General features: G+C 40.8%; 1 protein-coding gene across 4 annotated transcripts in view; it reads right to left on the reverse strand.

Annotated features, from left to right (window-relative positions):
* rbms3 (RNA binding motif, single stranded interacting protein) overlaps positions 1-16,458 on the reverse strand; it is a 297,035-nt gene that overhangs the window by 199,434 nt on the left and 81,143 nt on the right. Inside the window, exon 1 of one of the 4 annotated variants that reach the window (XM_065470607.1) lies at positions 1,204-2,524. The exons of the other annotated variants lie outside the window; for them this stretch is intronic. Coding sequence (XP_065326679.1) covers positions 1,204-1,278 — 75 coding nt within the window. The 5' untranslated portion in view covers positions 1,279-2,524. Of the gene's footprint in view, positions 1-1,203; positions 2,525-16,458 lie in introns of those variants that run through there. 4 annotated transcript variants of the gene reach the window in all.

Consider the following 16,458-nt stretch of genomic DNA (forward strand, 5'->3'; position numbering starts at 1 on the left):
CCATGTCTTGATAACATTAAAAAGTCAGTAATCAAGGCTGAAGAAAATATTAAATATGCTAAATATTTCATTGGCAACTTCAAGTACTCTGAGAATCGGGGGACACATTTGGGTTGGTAGTTTAAAAAAGTCATAAATCCATCATATCAATCATATTCGATTGCCACATGAAAAATAAATAGTTAAAAATAAAATATCTGTGTTTTCTTTATAATAATCATATCAGATACATTCATGGTTTAATAACCAAATGAAATGCAAAGCAATTCTATTGAAAGTTCAACTGCACACCTGCAGCTCTTTCACCGATGTGCATCACACTGTCGCAATAATGGACAAAAATTAGTGTTACACATATGGTAGAAAAACAAATAGAGTAATCCCCAAAAGGCTTCCATTTTAATCCCTTGATGATGTCTGGGTAGTGTGCCCAGCCAGTGTCCTGGCAGCCATCAGGGCCCAAGCCTGGGCGTCCATCCCAGAGGCACTGATGCATACTATAACTGGAACAAACACAGGCGGCCGTCCTCATGCCTGCTCTGTGTCACAGCCGTAACACTGCCATAGAATAAAAGGGTTCATAACCCATTTTTCTCATCTTTGCAGAAATCTGCAATGAGACATTTATGCTGTTTAGTGAATTTAAAGTGAGCTACATTTAGTTTGCAGGCAATTAATAAATGTTTAGAATCTTTCATTTGCTTAATCTATAGTGGCACAATAAGAGATTCGGCTTCATAAAATTCCCCTGAATCTGCTAAACATATTATTTAACATGTTACGCTTCACAGCATCTCTTTAGGAGCTCAGCAGTAGGCAGATTAAGTATAGATGGAGGTTACTGGACAGCTCCTGGTTACGCTCTGCTAGGCAGGAGAGTAGACCAAAGCCTCCAGCCTTGATCCCTAATCCTTGATCATTCACTCTGTGACATATATGCACACATACATACAGACACACACACACACGGAGCGGCATAAACATCCGAACTCCAATGAGGTTCTTGCCATCACAACCATCGCAGCCAAGGCCAACTATCCACCAAATCCCATCTCCACTCAGAGATGAGAACGGGGGGGGGGGGGGGTGAAGAAGGGAGGGAGGGTTACTGTGGATGAGGAAGAGTGGGAGGGAAACAGGACAAGAGTGTAGGAGTAAATGAGTGGGCTTGTGAAATGAAAGAAGAGCAGAAGAGCAGCATACCTTGGTCTGGAGATAGTGGGGGTAGTAGTAGGTGTACTGAGGGTACATTGGCTGCTGCTCCAATCGCTTGCCCATGTAGCTGGAATCCTTAGCACTGAGGCAGGGAATGGTGACACGGGGGCGGGAGCTGCCAAGTAGCTAGCAATGGGATAGAGGCAATGAAGGGACTGTGCAATTCCTGTCTTTGCTATCCGCACCGCTGTGTCACTCGCTGATCCCTCCAGGGAGAAAGCAGGGTTTGCGTGTCGGACAGTGGCTGGGAGAAGGTCTGCCTCTGATGAGGAAGCTCCTGACGAACTGTGTCTTACCGGTCCAGGGAATCAGTACCAAGGCAGATGCTCACTCAGTCTCACACTCTTGGATCAATGCAAATATTTCCACAAGTGCTAGAAGCAAGACAGGCGTGTTTTACAGAGGCTGCTGTCGGATATTAACGCCTAATAAGGGTGAGGTAGAGGAAGAAGAGGAAAGAGAAGACGCGAGGAGGTGCAGGTGGCAGTAGCTCTGGCAGTCCAATAAATGTTGGAAAATGGGAGAAGAGGAGGAGGAGGAGAGGAGGAGGAAAGGAATGGTAAGGAAAACGGGAAAGGACGTATACGTTCACTTCTCTATTTAAGCTGTTTCACTCCAGTCTTTTGCCTGGGCTTTAATCTGTCTGTCTCCCTCTCTCTCAAACACTGTGAATCTGACTCTCTCTCTAGCTGCCCCTCTCGCTCTCTCTTTCCCTCTCTTACATATACGCGCACACACACACACTTTCTCTCTTGCCTCTGTCTGATTCGACGATGGCTGCGTGCTGTCCTGTTTGACAGAGGGGAGATATCCTCAGCGCCGTCAGATGCACTTTGTGCAAGGAGCAGAGTCACAACACGAGAGCTGAACACAGACACGCAAAGCAATTTCAGTCCGTAACGGTTGAGCCAGCGGGAGGACAGATAACAGAGAAAAGATCCCAGTTTCTAAATGATGTGACACAAGCATATAATTTTTTAAAAAAAAATATCCACCGGTTGGTTATTCAATCCACTGAGTTCCAGCTAGTAGACGAGTGAAAAAAGCCCCCACAGTGACAGTGTCCCGGGTGCCCAGTGGAGAAGGAGTCCCTCGTCTGCGATCCTCCCTCTTTCTGCTCTTGTAAAATGTGTTCCTTATTTCTTCCTTGGCTCTCTCACTCCTCTAAGCACCCTGCCTCATTCTCTTTCTCTCTGTCACACAGCTGCTCTCTCTCTCTCTCTCTCTCTCTCTCTCGCGTGCGCTTTCTCTATTACACAGTCTCTCAGCCTCTCTCTCTCTCGCTCTCTCTCTCTGTCTCTCTATCTCGCTTTCCTTCTACTCCACACTGACAGGGTGGTAAAGGGGGCTCGTCCGAGGTTGCGAGCGGAGCAAACTGCCCTCCTCCTTCTCCAGCCCAGCTGGTGGGAGGGTCTTGAGCAGATCTGTGCAAGAGAGCGATCCAGACACAGACCAGCGGGCTGCAGCGTTTCCACAACCTGGGAGAACGCAGGGAATAGGAGTGGAGACGAGCGGGGATGGCGCCAGCGCGAGCAGTCGATTCCCCCTACTGGCTGCACAAGGAGCTACCTCCTGGAATACTGTGTCTTCACACGGATGCTTTCGCTTCCCAATTTAGCCGATTTAATTCAAAAACCGGTTATGTTCAATAAATGACTTCACACGTGTATCTATTCAGAATCTAAAAAGTATATCTGAGCTATGTTTTAACTATAGACTAGGTAATTTCTGTTGCAGAAAATGCAAATAAAAACAAAAAAAGACAAGATAAGGACAGTGCATAAAGTTTTAGAAACCAATTTAAAAATATGTTTATATATATATTTTACTTTCTTTAATTATAGGTCTTATTTGGTATTTCACAGCACTTAAAATAATCCTGGGACAAAGCAATGTAACTTCATAATCTCTTTTTAACACATCATTAGTTTTTAGGGACTGAAGACAGTTTTGAGTGTAAAATATTCCCCCAATCCTGCTAAATATGCTCCCCTGAGTCCCACGTGTTTGTTGTATAATTTACAAACTGTTTCTGGACTACTTGAAGTCCTGTTTACATGCATGCTTGTTTATCTCCGATCCATCCTGCTGTAGTACATGTAGAGTGTGGGCTTGCTGAAATAAGCATTTTCCCTGAAAAAAAATGTTGCATTGGAAGATATGTTGCTCCTGAAACTATATACTTCATTCAGCTTTAATGGTGCCTTCACAGATGTATAACTACCAATTTCATGTACACTCAGGCACTATTTAAACACTGTGAATGTTGACTTTTTAACAGTGTTGTGATTACAGGTCAGATGGATCATCTTGTCTTTGGTATTTTTGCTCTTGTTATCGCTCATCTTTTGCCGATTTATCTCAACTTCTTTTAAATGAGTTGCTGAAATTCAAAATTCAACATATAATTTAGTTTTTTCGTTTTAACATTGATTACACACCATCCTGAAATACTTGTCTGTCATCTCGCACCCTCTGACTACACAATGAGTAATTATCGTGCCAAGTGAAAGACTCCAGTGAAACCCGCTTCCTGTGCAGCATTAAATCTCTTTTGATTGACCGTGACCAAAAACATCACAAAAAGAGCATTCGGTCAATTCGGAGAGCGTTTGCCTGATCACAAGCAACCGCAGCTCCAATCACATCTGCAAACAAGATTAAACGCAGTGCTTATGAAGTCCTACGTCTTTTTTGTCACACACACGTCCACAAGAATGAACAGCAACAGACTGAAAGTTCTCGAGAGTATCTCGATGACGCTGAGGCCACAAGTTCAGGAGCCTCATTTTTCACTCAATTAGCAAATCAGCTTGGGTTTCGTTTAAATTACCTGCCATGAGAACTGAAGAAAACTGCTGCCAAAAAGTACAACATGAAATTACTGGACTGAAAACAATTACATTTGGGCAATTTCCACATCTGAAAATAGACCCCTGACTTTGATGAGTTTAGTTTTGCATTTCATCTGTTCCACTTCAGAGCGTTACACAAAAACCCACGAGGCTGATGTCTCCTTCTCAAAAAATAATAGCCTAATTACAAATGTCTAGTGCAGTAACACACTCAAGATAAGTGATTTCAGCTGTAAAACAAAACCAAAAAACGAATTCACAATGCAGTATATAATAAAAATTAATTCAGCCACATCTGTATGTCACATATTGTAAGTTACAATGGAATCTGTGTTTGCGTAAATCAGACACAGGAAATTGAATTATTGATAACACTTTGCAGATCATATTTAAATAATATGGTGTAAATGTCACTTTTTTTCCTTTCTCCAGACTAAATCTATACCAGCAGAAGAATCTCATGGACCAAAGGAAAGCACAGAGAGAAAGGGCACCTCTTTTTCAGACATGGTGAAGCAAATACAATTATCAGATAGGTCACTTTTATCTGAAGGAAAAGAGTTGAGGCCGATATTGATTGTGGATTACCAGATTAACAGTCTTTGGTTCAACTGGGCACAAACTCTGAGCAACTGTGGAAAGATCTACTGTACAGAACACAGAGGAAGACAGGAAATCGGCCAACGAAGAAAGTGGCTAAAGAGAGGATACAAGGGAAAATAAGAGGAAGCAGCACGAAAAATATTCATTTGTCTTTATATAGAAGTGTGGAACTGTTTGCATTTCATACATAAGGAGCATCGTTTTTGTCTTTTCACTCTAAAAACCTTTTAATTTAAAGCCATTTAAATATACTGACAATGTCTTTTTGGTCCTACATTTTATCCAGGTGACCAAAAGATATGTTACAAAGTAGGGCTGCCACAAACGATTATTTTGATAGTCGACTATTCACCGATTATTTTTGCGATTAGTCGACTAATCAGATCATGCATCCATTGGACGTAAAACGTACAGCTTATTGCACCAGCATGCATCTGCTCTTATATAACATTAGCTTACAGCTTTAAGTGTTTCAGGTATGTGCTAACTAAAAATAAAGACAAGATGATAGTTTATTAAATTTTAATGAAATTTGCAGATTGTTTCGATGGAGTTTAATAAACTCAGCCGTCTGCTCCTTGCTATCTAAAATATAACAGGACACCGGAGTATATTCTCGAGCATCTCACACTTCTGATAATCAGTTGCCTGCTTGACGTTTATTCAGCTGTGTACAAACTATAACTTTATTTTCAGCCAAACCGATTTACTCAGGAACAAATAAAATACTGAAAAAAGCCAAACAATAACATTTTTAAGTTATCTAAGTGACTTATATATCATGTTTAACCTGAGTAGCGAAAGGCGGCGGTGGGTTTGAAAACAATTTGCCGGGAGTCTGGTGTTCTCACGGGCTCTAGTGAGCCTTGAACCCTGGCTAGCTATTGAGCTGGTGGGTAACAGACGTCTCCGAAAACGTCGGAGCGCTTTTAAAAATATGTGGCGTCTTGATAAACTGAGCAGATATTTGAGGTTTACACAGCTACATTCTCGCCTGAAAATATGTTAAACGTTTATTTTGTGACCCAGAAAGAATAATAAGAGTAATATTAAAACTAACTAGCTGCCACCATTGTTGAAAACTGAGCAGGGCCGCGCTATGAATTCTGGGATAGTTTGGGCCACGAAGTATACACCCGACCCATCCTTCAAACCTGGGGAAACGAATGGCAGATTTGTCGGAGTCTTCGAATTTGGACAGTCTTCGTCGTGTCACTGTCTGCGTCTTTTAGGATCTTACAAAGCTTCAAACGGCGCGTCGACTATTAAATTAGTCGTAGACGATTTTGATAGTCGACGTAATCGTGACTAGTTGACTAGTCGTGGCAGCCCTATTACAAAGATATGTTACAAACTGTTTATTTAGTGTGTTTATCACACATAGCGTCCACATTTTCTCCAGAAAAGCAGGGATGATTAGTAGTCTCAAATCAAATCAAATCAAATCACTTTTATTGTCACATCACATGTGCAGGTACACTGGTACAGTACATGCGAGTGAAATTCTTGTGTGCGAGCTTCACAAGCAACAGAGGTGTGCAAAATACAATAACATAAAACAAGCAAAAATATAAGAATGCCTAAATCTGAGAGTAATAAATATATGTACAATATATAAGAGTATATGCATTACTGGATTTCTGATTGGTTTATCACGAGACTGATTTAAGCTACATGTTAATCTATCAGTTTTGATATTTAAAACGACCGATAAATAAAAATTTAAAAAAAGAAAGATGAGAAAGATTCAACCATGTTACGAGTGTTGATGTAGCATAGTTTGTCCACCAGAGGGCACTGTGGAAGTTCCCTGTTAGCATTGTACATGCTTGGAATGACACAAACAAGCAAAGTCGAGCATACACACAACAACAACAAAAGAAACAATTGTGCCTTTGGAAAAAAGAAATCTGATATATATTGAAAATCATATTCTCTAAAATTGTCAAATATCAGTAATAGCTTTAAAAGAAAATCCTACAGACTCAGTGTCTGATCAGGCCATCGGTGGGACCTTTGTCATTTTATTTGCAAATTTACATAGATGGTTAATCATCTATCAAGAATTTCACGTGACTGTCAGTCAGCCATTATTGGTCAATAATATTTTATTATTTTTTGTGTCATATATGATGATAAATGAAATGTTGTCGGTAAAACATAATACAAAAAGAACAACATCCATGCTATTTAATGTCGCATTGGGCTGAGAGGAATATCAAATATAAGCATGAAAAAAATATTTTGTTCCATTAAAAAAACAAACTATTCTGATTAAACTGTAATAAAAATGCCCGCTAGCTTTACATGTGTACTTAATACTTTTAGTAAGAGAGAATGATATTTTTGCTCATATTATGTAATATTTGGTATTATTATGACAAAAAAGGGTTTCTCGTTTTCTAAAATTTACTGAAATTAGTCAACAGGGAATGGAAACACAGGAGAGTACCATTACACAGACACTGGTCAGCTAAATCATCAATATTAATTGGTTCAACCATTAAGAATTAAAAGCTGGGAACTGAGACTTGACTCTTGAAACTAAAGAAGTTGACCTGTGGCCCTACAGACAACACTAGAAACTCTTGAGAACTGGCTGACATGAACTTTCAGCCTTTACCCATGAACTGGCAGAGGTTAGTTTATGAAGGCAATTTAACATTAAGTAACTGGAGAGCTGTACTACATCCTGCATGTAAATAAATGTCAGCACTGTGTCTCATTCCATTGAAGCAGACCTTGAAGACTCTAAGAGCGTTTTGCCTTGATGGTGATGGAAGTGTTCTGGTCTGAATCAGTGAGACTGGCGTCACAGAGAGGTGATATGCAGCCAAATATTTCATGCAGAGGGGAAAAAAAGAGCAAGTGTGTTTGTCTCTGTTCCTCTATTAATAATACTGCTGTAAGAAAAAGGGTTTTTTTTATTCAAAATGAGAACATGAGGACAACAGAGAGGAAATACATAGATTTCCACCAACATTCCTATTTTTGTAACCTCCTTTGCAAACTATTAGACCCTTGAGTAGGCCACGCAGCAAGGTGGCACTGAGTGTTCTTCACAGTGATGGAAAACTCTGATTTACAAGCTGTTCATCACAATGAAACCAAAATTGGCTACTTGGACAGACACTTGAAAGCCTACACTGAAAAAAAGCAACAAACTTCTGCAGCCAGGTCTGTAAGCATTTTTAAAAAACAAGGCAGTAGCCATCTGCTGCTATTCTTTTTCTTCAGGTCTTCGTTTGATTCTTGTTGATTAACTTTCTAAATTGAGAGTATAAGTGAGTCATTCACACGGCGAAAATAGAGGAAGAGGAAGACAGCTGAGGGTGTATCATGCCCCTGAAGGTGTTAAGTAGTTACAACCCTGTTCAAAGGATTTAGTCTAGTAAAAGAAAACCATTGCATGATCACACTGTGGCTTAGGGACACAGCTCGAAGGTTTTAGTGTTATTTTTATCCTTCATTTAACTGAATCAGTCAAATTCCTACTTAGCAAGTCTGAACAGATATCAAAGCAAGCTTTTATGCAACATAGTTTAATTCTATTAGAATCCATGGAGATATCATTCTTCTGAAGAGAAACAGAAAAACATTAAAGACCTACGCAACGTTCCCATTGAAAAACAATTCCTAGAAAGTCCAGAACCTTCCCACTCTACTGCCTGACCCCACCCCGAGGGTCACTACTGGCCTTCTTCAAGCTGCTGCGGAAACCAAGAGGCTTTGTTTCCTGTGGTTCACTCGACAGCTCTGCCGTGGGCGTTTCCCAAAAATGACCAGATGCACGGAATTCAAAGGAAGACTGGCACTGTGCCAGGGAAGGGGTGGTGGTAGGAGTGCGGGGGGAGCCTTAAATGAAGGCGGGAAAGGGGAGAGGAGGTAAGCAGGACATGGTACAGTATTCCTGGAAAAATCCCTTTGCTTTTGGCTACGGTTCTACTGGATGACACACAAGCATTCATCTGACATCGTTCGTGTAAACAATGCAGCATGACTAATCAGCTTCTGTGGGGCATTCTGTTCAGCATAAAGTGAAAGTGAAAATAGTTGATGTGCACATGTTGTTGGAAGAAGTGTTTCTGTCATGGATTATCGGAAAGATCCCATTAGTTTTAAAGAACAGGACTGAACTTTGATGAAGGAGGAGCTCTGCTGGAAAAACAAACCAAAAGAACATTTTCCCCAATCTCCACAAAGTCATAGAGTGCATAAAATAATGTGAATGTTTTTCTACTAAATCTTTATCTTATTTAGTAAAATCCAAAGGTATGGTAAAACAGACATGAAATTTTAAGAACACTTAAAATATGTCAGTATATCTTTCAGTATATTCTGCAGTACAATCATAGATTTTGGCAGCTTCACTACAGCTGAATGGAAAACCAACACAAAACCACAGAAAAGACATTAATGTGCTTAACCCAGCTACAGCCAGCAACTGCTTGTCAACCAGTCTGGGATCAGTAGTTACGAGCGGGTCACAACCCCTGACAACTGGACAGGAAATTCTCACTTTTACCAAGCAGCTGGCCAGAAGGTCACCAACAGGTCTCTAGTCAGTCTTAGCCAAGCGGCCTAATAATCTCTGGAACGAAAATCTGAGAGGACGGTAAGGTATGTAAACACTCTGAATGAGTTACTTGCTGAAACGCCATCTCCAGAAATTGCGTGCAGAAATTTATAAGCATTATGTGTGCAATTTCACTACAACTCCAACACATGCAATTACTTAATACATTCTTATCAGTTCACCAACGGATGACAGCCCGAGGTAATTTTACACATTTCCCCTCTGAGAGTATAATTTTCCACAGTGCAAAGAGCAGAGTGATATAGTCAAGATATCATTGCAGGGTACTTCACTTTATTATTACTTCTTTATATACGACGGTGTCATCACTTGGTTTTGGCTGCTTATCTAATACTTCGTGATAATGTAAAAAGGCCAGACTGACTCCAGACCACCAGCCCTGCATTGAGACATTTGATAAACACCAGGCAGATTTCCAGTGAGTCATTAGCTTCTATCACAACATAGAGGAGAGCATAGCAGGCTTAATGGGGAGGAAATATGAAACCAGACGTGCATGAGTAAAAATGACGCACAGCACACCCAACAAGGGAAGGGCAATAGACCCAAAAGAGTTAATTGGATGCACTCACTGGAGCCCTAATCCAAATGTGAAATGTATATACAAGTCATGCCAACCGACTTGTTTTATGATTAATGTTATTCTGAGAAAAGATCAGCATTGTTATAAATGAAACTGGGAAAAGAGGCCTCGAGCAAGGGTGGATTTTGTGTGTGTGTGTCTCAATGTGCAAGCGTATGTAGCTGCATTTTAATGTGTTTTTGTGTTTCTGAAAGTACGTTTAAGGTCAGGTGGTGTAAAGCTGTGGCAGCTTTATGTGTGCTGCCATGAGCAGTGGTGAGCAAAACGTTACAGAAGGGTGAAGGTTATACTGACATGCAAGGTGAAAACACTTCAATGAAGCTCATACATCAGGCTTCCTGTGGCCTAATACATGATATAAACTGTAAAAAGGAAGGTGACAACGTCCTTATGTGAACCAGCTACAGCTCTACTTGCCGGGGACAGCACGGCGACGTCCATTAAGATACAGAAGAGACGATGCCAAGAAAACCTCTGCGTAATAAGGATTTAAGTGCTGTGCAGGAAGATAGTGTGTGTGTTTAAACAGTAGGTATTTTCCATGCAAGCGTGCTAAGCCAAAAATGTTCAGAATCAACACTGTTTAGAAAATGAAGAACGCAAAAGGGCCAGCAGACCCGACAGAAACAATATACTCAGAACTCACAGTGTACAAATGCAGAAAGAGGCCTATCAAAGCTTCATCACAGCACTCTCAGCACATGATGTTCATATTGTTTTACTCATTGTGTTAATTCCCAAAATAGATCCAAGTGCAAAGTCATTTATTCTCATCAGTTTTGTGCTACATTATCTGTCTTCGAATGTGCTGATGAATCTCTAAGTGTCTAAGAGTTTGGTTTTTTTTTAAACAACAACACTAAAATTATCCAAAGGATGAAACCATATATCAAGAAAGTGCTAGTATATGCGACTACATGTAGTATGTGTTTGACTCACGCTTGCCAAAACAGCTCTAACCCCTCAGGGCACTGGACACGAGATGTCTGGGGCTATCCTGCAGTGTCTGGCACCCGGCACCAGGCATTTGTGAATGTGGCTTGTTTGGGCACATTCCCAGATGCTCAGTCAGACTGGGAGTTAGGAGGCGTTCCTGGAACAATAACTAAGAGGTCTGTAAGGCGCAGAAATGTGTATCGTAATGCTAGAGGAAACCGCTCTACATTACACACTTCACCTGTCAGTGGTTTTAACGTTGTGCCTGATGGGTGGATATGGTAAGTGGTGTTCACGGGCGCCTTACCGGTAGAAAACTAAAATTTTGAAGCAACAGATAAAGCTTCTGCCCCTGGCACAGAGAGAGACTTGTGATTAGGAAAAGAGTTATAGCTGCCAGGAACAGGCCTGCCTATGAAGCTCAATGCTGCCTGCAATTGAGCAGGATGGGATGGGAGGACAGCAGCAAATTTTTAAAGTACTGCTAAGCCATCCTGGAATGAAGTGAAATGACCACATGTCACAGAGATGAGAAGTGAGAGGGAGGGGACCAGCAGAGTGAGAAACGGTGCTGAGAGTAAGGAGAGATAGAAAACAGAGTGTGTCGTTCTAAGAGGAATATTTCAGGGTGGTAAATGGAGCAGAACTCCATTCCAGCTCCTCTCTTAACCTCCCCCGGTGTCTCATCCTGTGCATGCAAAGCATGAAGCCCAGGAGACAAAGAAAACAGAGAGGGAGAGCTGAAGAGACAACTTCAGGACTAAATAACACTGCATGAACAGACAGGTCATTTTACTCATGCATTTGTTTTAACATAAAAACACACACAGAGCCAAATAGCACAATTGCTATTCTTTCCATATTGTGGTTTAAATAGAAAAAAGGTGAAAGTCATTGACCCTGACCAAACAGGCAACTACACGAAACATCACTGGAATATGTTTGTGCTGCATTAACGTGCACGCTTTCAACTACTGCTGTGGGTTTTTAACCAACAGTAGGTCAAATGGCTATTTGTGTGAATAAAAAAGGGGGATGATACAGTGACGGGCTCAAAATTATTACCTGACACTTCAGTTGCTCTCAGTTGTGCAGGGCTGTACAGTGCCTTTCAGCTTATTGTTTTGGTTTTCCAGCACATCATTTTACTGTGTAAGCATCCAACCACTCTCAGAGCATTGTTTTTGGCTGCAGCAAGCAGCTCTTTTCATAATAAAACTACTATAACTCCCTGCCCAGCAACCACTGGCAGACATACAGTTAGTGGCTAGCTTTTGAACGCAGTGGACCATTTCACATGAGAGATGGTGAAGAACACAGCTAAAAGTAGTAGAATACAAATGAATTTGCTGTTGCTCTACGTATTCTGGGTGCATAAATGGGCAACAGTTAGGGGTGAAATTCTCCAGATTTACTTGCCGGGCGATAATATGTTAGTTTACAGCTCATTACTGCTTACCCTTAGGCTAAAAACATGTTAGCGCTGGTTTAAATAACCCTTAGTGTATTAATCATTATCAAATCAATGTTAAATCAATTGCCTTGTCCTCATCACATGAGTGAGGACAAGCCGAGTGGCTGACACTTATAAACTGCTGATACGTAGTACAACATGTTTTTCTTTAGGCTTTGTTTCTTGTTAATACAACAGTTTCTTGCTAATTAAGTCTTAGGAACTTGACACTTTTTGTCTATTTAATTTCCCCTAAATGGTACAACAAATGCATTATTAAAGACTGTTGAACAATTAATGGATTCATGCGCTCTAGTAAGCCTGATATGCCTTCAAGTAACCACTGCAGCTTCAGCAAGTGTAATGTGTTTAAGCACACTTGGCATGCTGGACATACATCATGGTCACAATGTAAAATGGGTCACATATTTCCGGCATACAGTACATCACACTGAACATCTATCCATCGATTTTCTTAATCTCCCACTTAACCAAACAATTATTATAATTGACTATTGGAGCCTATCCCTGCTGAAAGTGGGCGAGAAGCATGGTACATCCCGAAAAGGTATCTAGTGCAAAAATAGATGGATGTCCATTCACACCCAGACCCACACATCGACCATTATCGTGGGGTTTGTAGGGTGTAATACTAGCAGATGGCACTGAGGTGCTAGAAAGCATGTAGTAGATGAGTAAGAACATTCCCTTTATGGTGCAACTCCACTGGGTAACATTTGATATCAGCGAGTGTAAGACTTTCAGGGCAATGCACTTTGAGATTGCTTCCTTGGTGGCGCCTCTATAATTACAAGTACTGAAGTCATCAAAGTGCACTAACTAAATGGAGCAAAGCAGCTCCAACAAGCCTCCCACCTTTTCACACATCCAAAGCTATTGGGAGAGAATGAATGGAGGGTTCTATCTTTCTATTGTTCATACAAGAATCCTTTACTGTTTGAGAGTATTTGAAGAATGTGATACAGTAACGCCATTAAAACACATTTTGAGAACAGGTGAACTTAACTGATAACTTTTCATACTGCTTTTTGACTGCACTAGTTTACAACGGTGACAAGGTGTGCAATCGCATGTGGCTTTTATGCATTTGTCGTTGTATGTGCCTTAACAGCGCCAACAGGGAAGTGAACCATCAAGCTTTGTCTTCCAACAAGACTTGTTCGAGCAGTGCAATTTTGCTGCCAAAACAACACTCAGAGGAACATTCAAAAACAATGCTCCCCTTAAATAAATCAAAATGCCCCAGCAGCTTAGCTCAGTGGCAAAACCTCACACAACCACTGAATCATGGATTCAGCCATTTTATCTTTTCATGTTTTATTTTCTGTTGAATAGATTCATGTGATGTATCATTTAAGAGACGAGGCTAAGGGAATATAGCCACATAGTAAACTTGAAATCCTGCAGTGGTTATCACATTACCTACATCAGTCAGAAAGCTATACGGTAAATGGACTGGTTATCAGTTTTATACCACACCCCATTCACCCATTCACACACATTCATACAAACCCTTTTTTTTTCTATGGCTAAGTGCTTTCTCGCTAACATTCATGCTAATGAACACACCAGAGAGAAACCTGGGGTTTAGTATACTTTGGCATGCAGACTGGAGCAGCCAGGTACTGAAACACCAACAGACCAAGTAGTGGATGACCTGCTCTACAGCAACCCCTATATACTGTGCATGACAGTCGTCATGGCCTACGGCTGCAGGGGGTTCTAGTGAAAGACTAAGTTAATTTAGTTTGTTATCAATGCAAACAAAATCTGACTATATTTTGATTTTTTTGGTAGATATCTTAATTACAGTAATTACAGTTATAATTAAATATTTCATTGCAGGAACGTGTACGGTGGCCCTGAGAGGCCAAAGGGACTGCAACTTAAGAAAACACCAGCAATAAGAAAAACGCTGCAAAAGCACACAAAACACAACGGAAATAGGAAAAATGTCAACGGAAATAGGAAAAAGGAAAACAGAAATAGGAAAAACGAAAACAGAAATAGGAAAAAAAACAGATTTACAAAAGCACAAGGGAAGTGTTTCTGGGGAGACAATAACCCGACGGATCAGTTGCAGGAACCAAAATATGCTAAGAATTGCGCAGGGAGACACTTAAAAGAAGTGGAGGATCTATCGGCTTTGTGAGGAAAGAAAAGATGAGAGGTGAGTGTGTTAGCCTAACTATTAGCCTAAAAATACGTCATCAGTATTATATGAATCATGATAAAACACACCTAGCACGTTTTGGGTTCCTGCAACTGGTCTGTAGGGTTATTGTTTCCCCAGAAACACTTCCCTTGTGCTTTTGGAAATCTGTTTTTTCCTATTTCTGTTGTAGTTTTTCCTATTTCCGTTGTGTTTTGTGTGCTTTTGCAGCGTTTTTCTTATTGCTGGTGTTTTCTTAAGTTGCAGTCCGTTTGGCCTCTCAGGGCCACCATAAACATGAGTCATCGTTAATGTCAATCAAGGAACCCATGACTTCTTACTTGCCAAAAGGGCTGATTTACAAACAATCCACAGGTGTACTGAAGAAATGACTCCAGCCACCTGGTGGACAAGTGAGGACTGGTTTTACAGAAAAATATGCAGGAATAGTCAGGAGGTGGTAATGAGAGAGGAGCTGAAAATCTGTCTGGAGACAAGATATCAAGGCTATCAAACAGCCTAAGTTTCTTTTAAAACTCTGCAACTTTGTCTCATCTGACTACAGAAACAAAGGATAAAGGTACCAGTACGACTGACTAGCTTGCTTAAATTAAATTCTCCTGAATACATGAGAGATCATTTTCAGTATTTAAAAAAAGAAATCTTCCCAGGAAAGCAGTGTTGCTGCAGATACAGATACTGCACAGAGCCCTCAAACTTTCAAGCTTACACACAACATTAGCTTGAGGACAAAGCGCACCATACCTCTTACATGCATGTGCGGTATATGGGTTTTCCTGTTATCTGATGTTTGTGGTATGGTGCACTTCACCACGATGTATGCAAAATGTCTGTGTATATCATACTGCATCTTAAATTTACTTCCTGCTTCAAAAACAGCGACAAATTAAACACGGCTCAGTGTGGCTCGATTTGATGCACATGCCCACTTTTGGATTTGATATTTGACATCATCACCATGATAGTCGTGGCCAGGTCTACAGCAAACTTAATAACCCTAATCTGAACAAAGGTGTTGCCATATAACCATCTTTACTATCTTCCTATTGAGGGAAAATGCATATTACATTTGCTTTAGTGATCATGACTTTAGTGTACTTGTGTTTTCTGATGCTCATACTTTCAGTGTAGTTCATATCGGATCATGTTTTTAATTATTCACATGATCAAATTCCATACTTAAAGTGAGGCCCATGCCTGTATGTAAATAAAGTAAGTTAATATGAAAGGGTGTGGATGTAGCCGAGGGCCTCGCAGCTTCGAATCACAGAGACCTTATCGCCTCGTTTTCCTCCCATACGGTTCATGTTCAACCATTGCTCATGCCCATATTGCATGATTGCGCTGAAGGACCAATATAATCAGTCATAATACTTTACAGATGTTATGGGTGTTTTTAAAGCCAATCCTACAGCCCCAGGCAGCCATATATGAAAACCCATCTGTGCATGGATGTCAGTTATGTGTGTGTGCATATAAGTATGCATGTGTAGCTGCAACAAAGGCATGATAAGAGTGAAATATGATGAATTAAGGCCACATCTACAGCTCAGGATGTGTGATTTATAGTTCCTTGCTCTGACCTGTCATTGACTAATCACCTGAACAGAAAGCAGCAGGTGCAAACTGATTTTCTGAACAGTGATTTCACAGACGAGACGCTACGAATTGCCATGAAACACGGCCAAGAAACAACACTAAGCCAGCAATGGCATGTAAATATGACAGTCCACATGATATGAACAAGAGAAGGCACCCATTTAAATCCCTGTAAGATCTGCCAGCACCCTTCCTAATCCACCTTCTAACATCCCCCATTGTGTTCAACATCTAATATCAACCATGAACCGCTGCTAAATGAAGAGTGGTGGTATACCACAGCCAGGAATTTGCATGGACCGCCCGCTCTTGTGAAATAGGAAATGAAACATACGGAGGCTTGGAAGCGCTGTCAGATTCTGGATATTCCTGTGGTCTGGGTTTTCAAGATCCTGTGGCCCGAGCCTTTAATTCCTAATGGTG

The sequence above is a fragment of the Pelmatolapia mariae genome, linkage group LG22, assembly GCF_036321145.2.
Source record: "Pelmatolapia mariae isolate MD_Pm_ZW linkage group LG22, Pm_UMD_F_2, whole genome shotgun sequence".
In the NCBI taxonomy this organism is placed as follows: domain Eukaryota; kingdom Metazoa; phylum Chordata; class Actinopteri; order Cichliformes; family Cichlidae; genus Pelmatolapia; species Pelmatolapia mariae.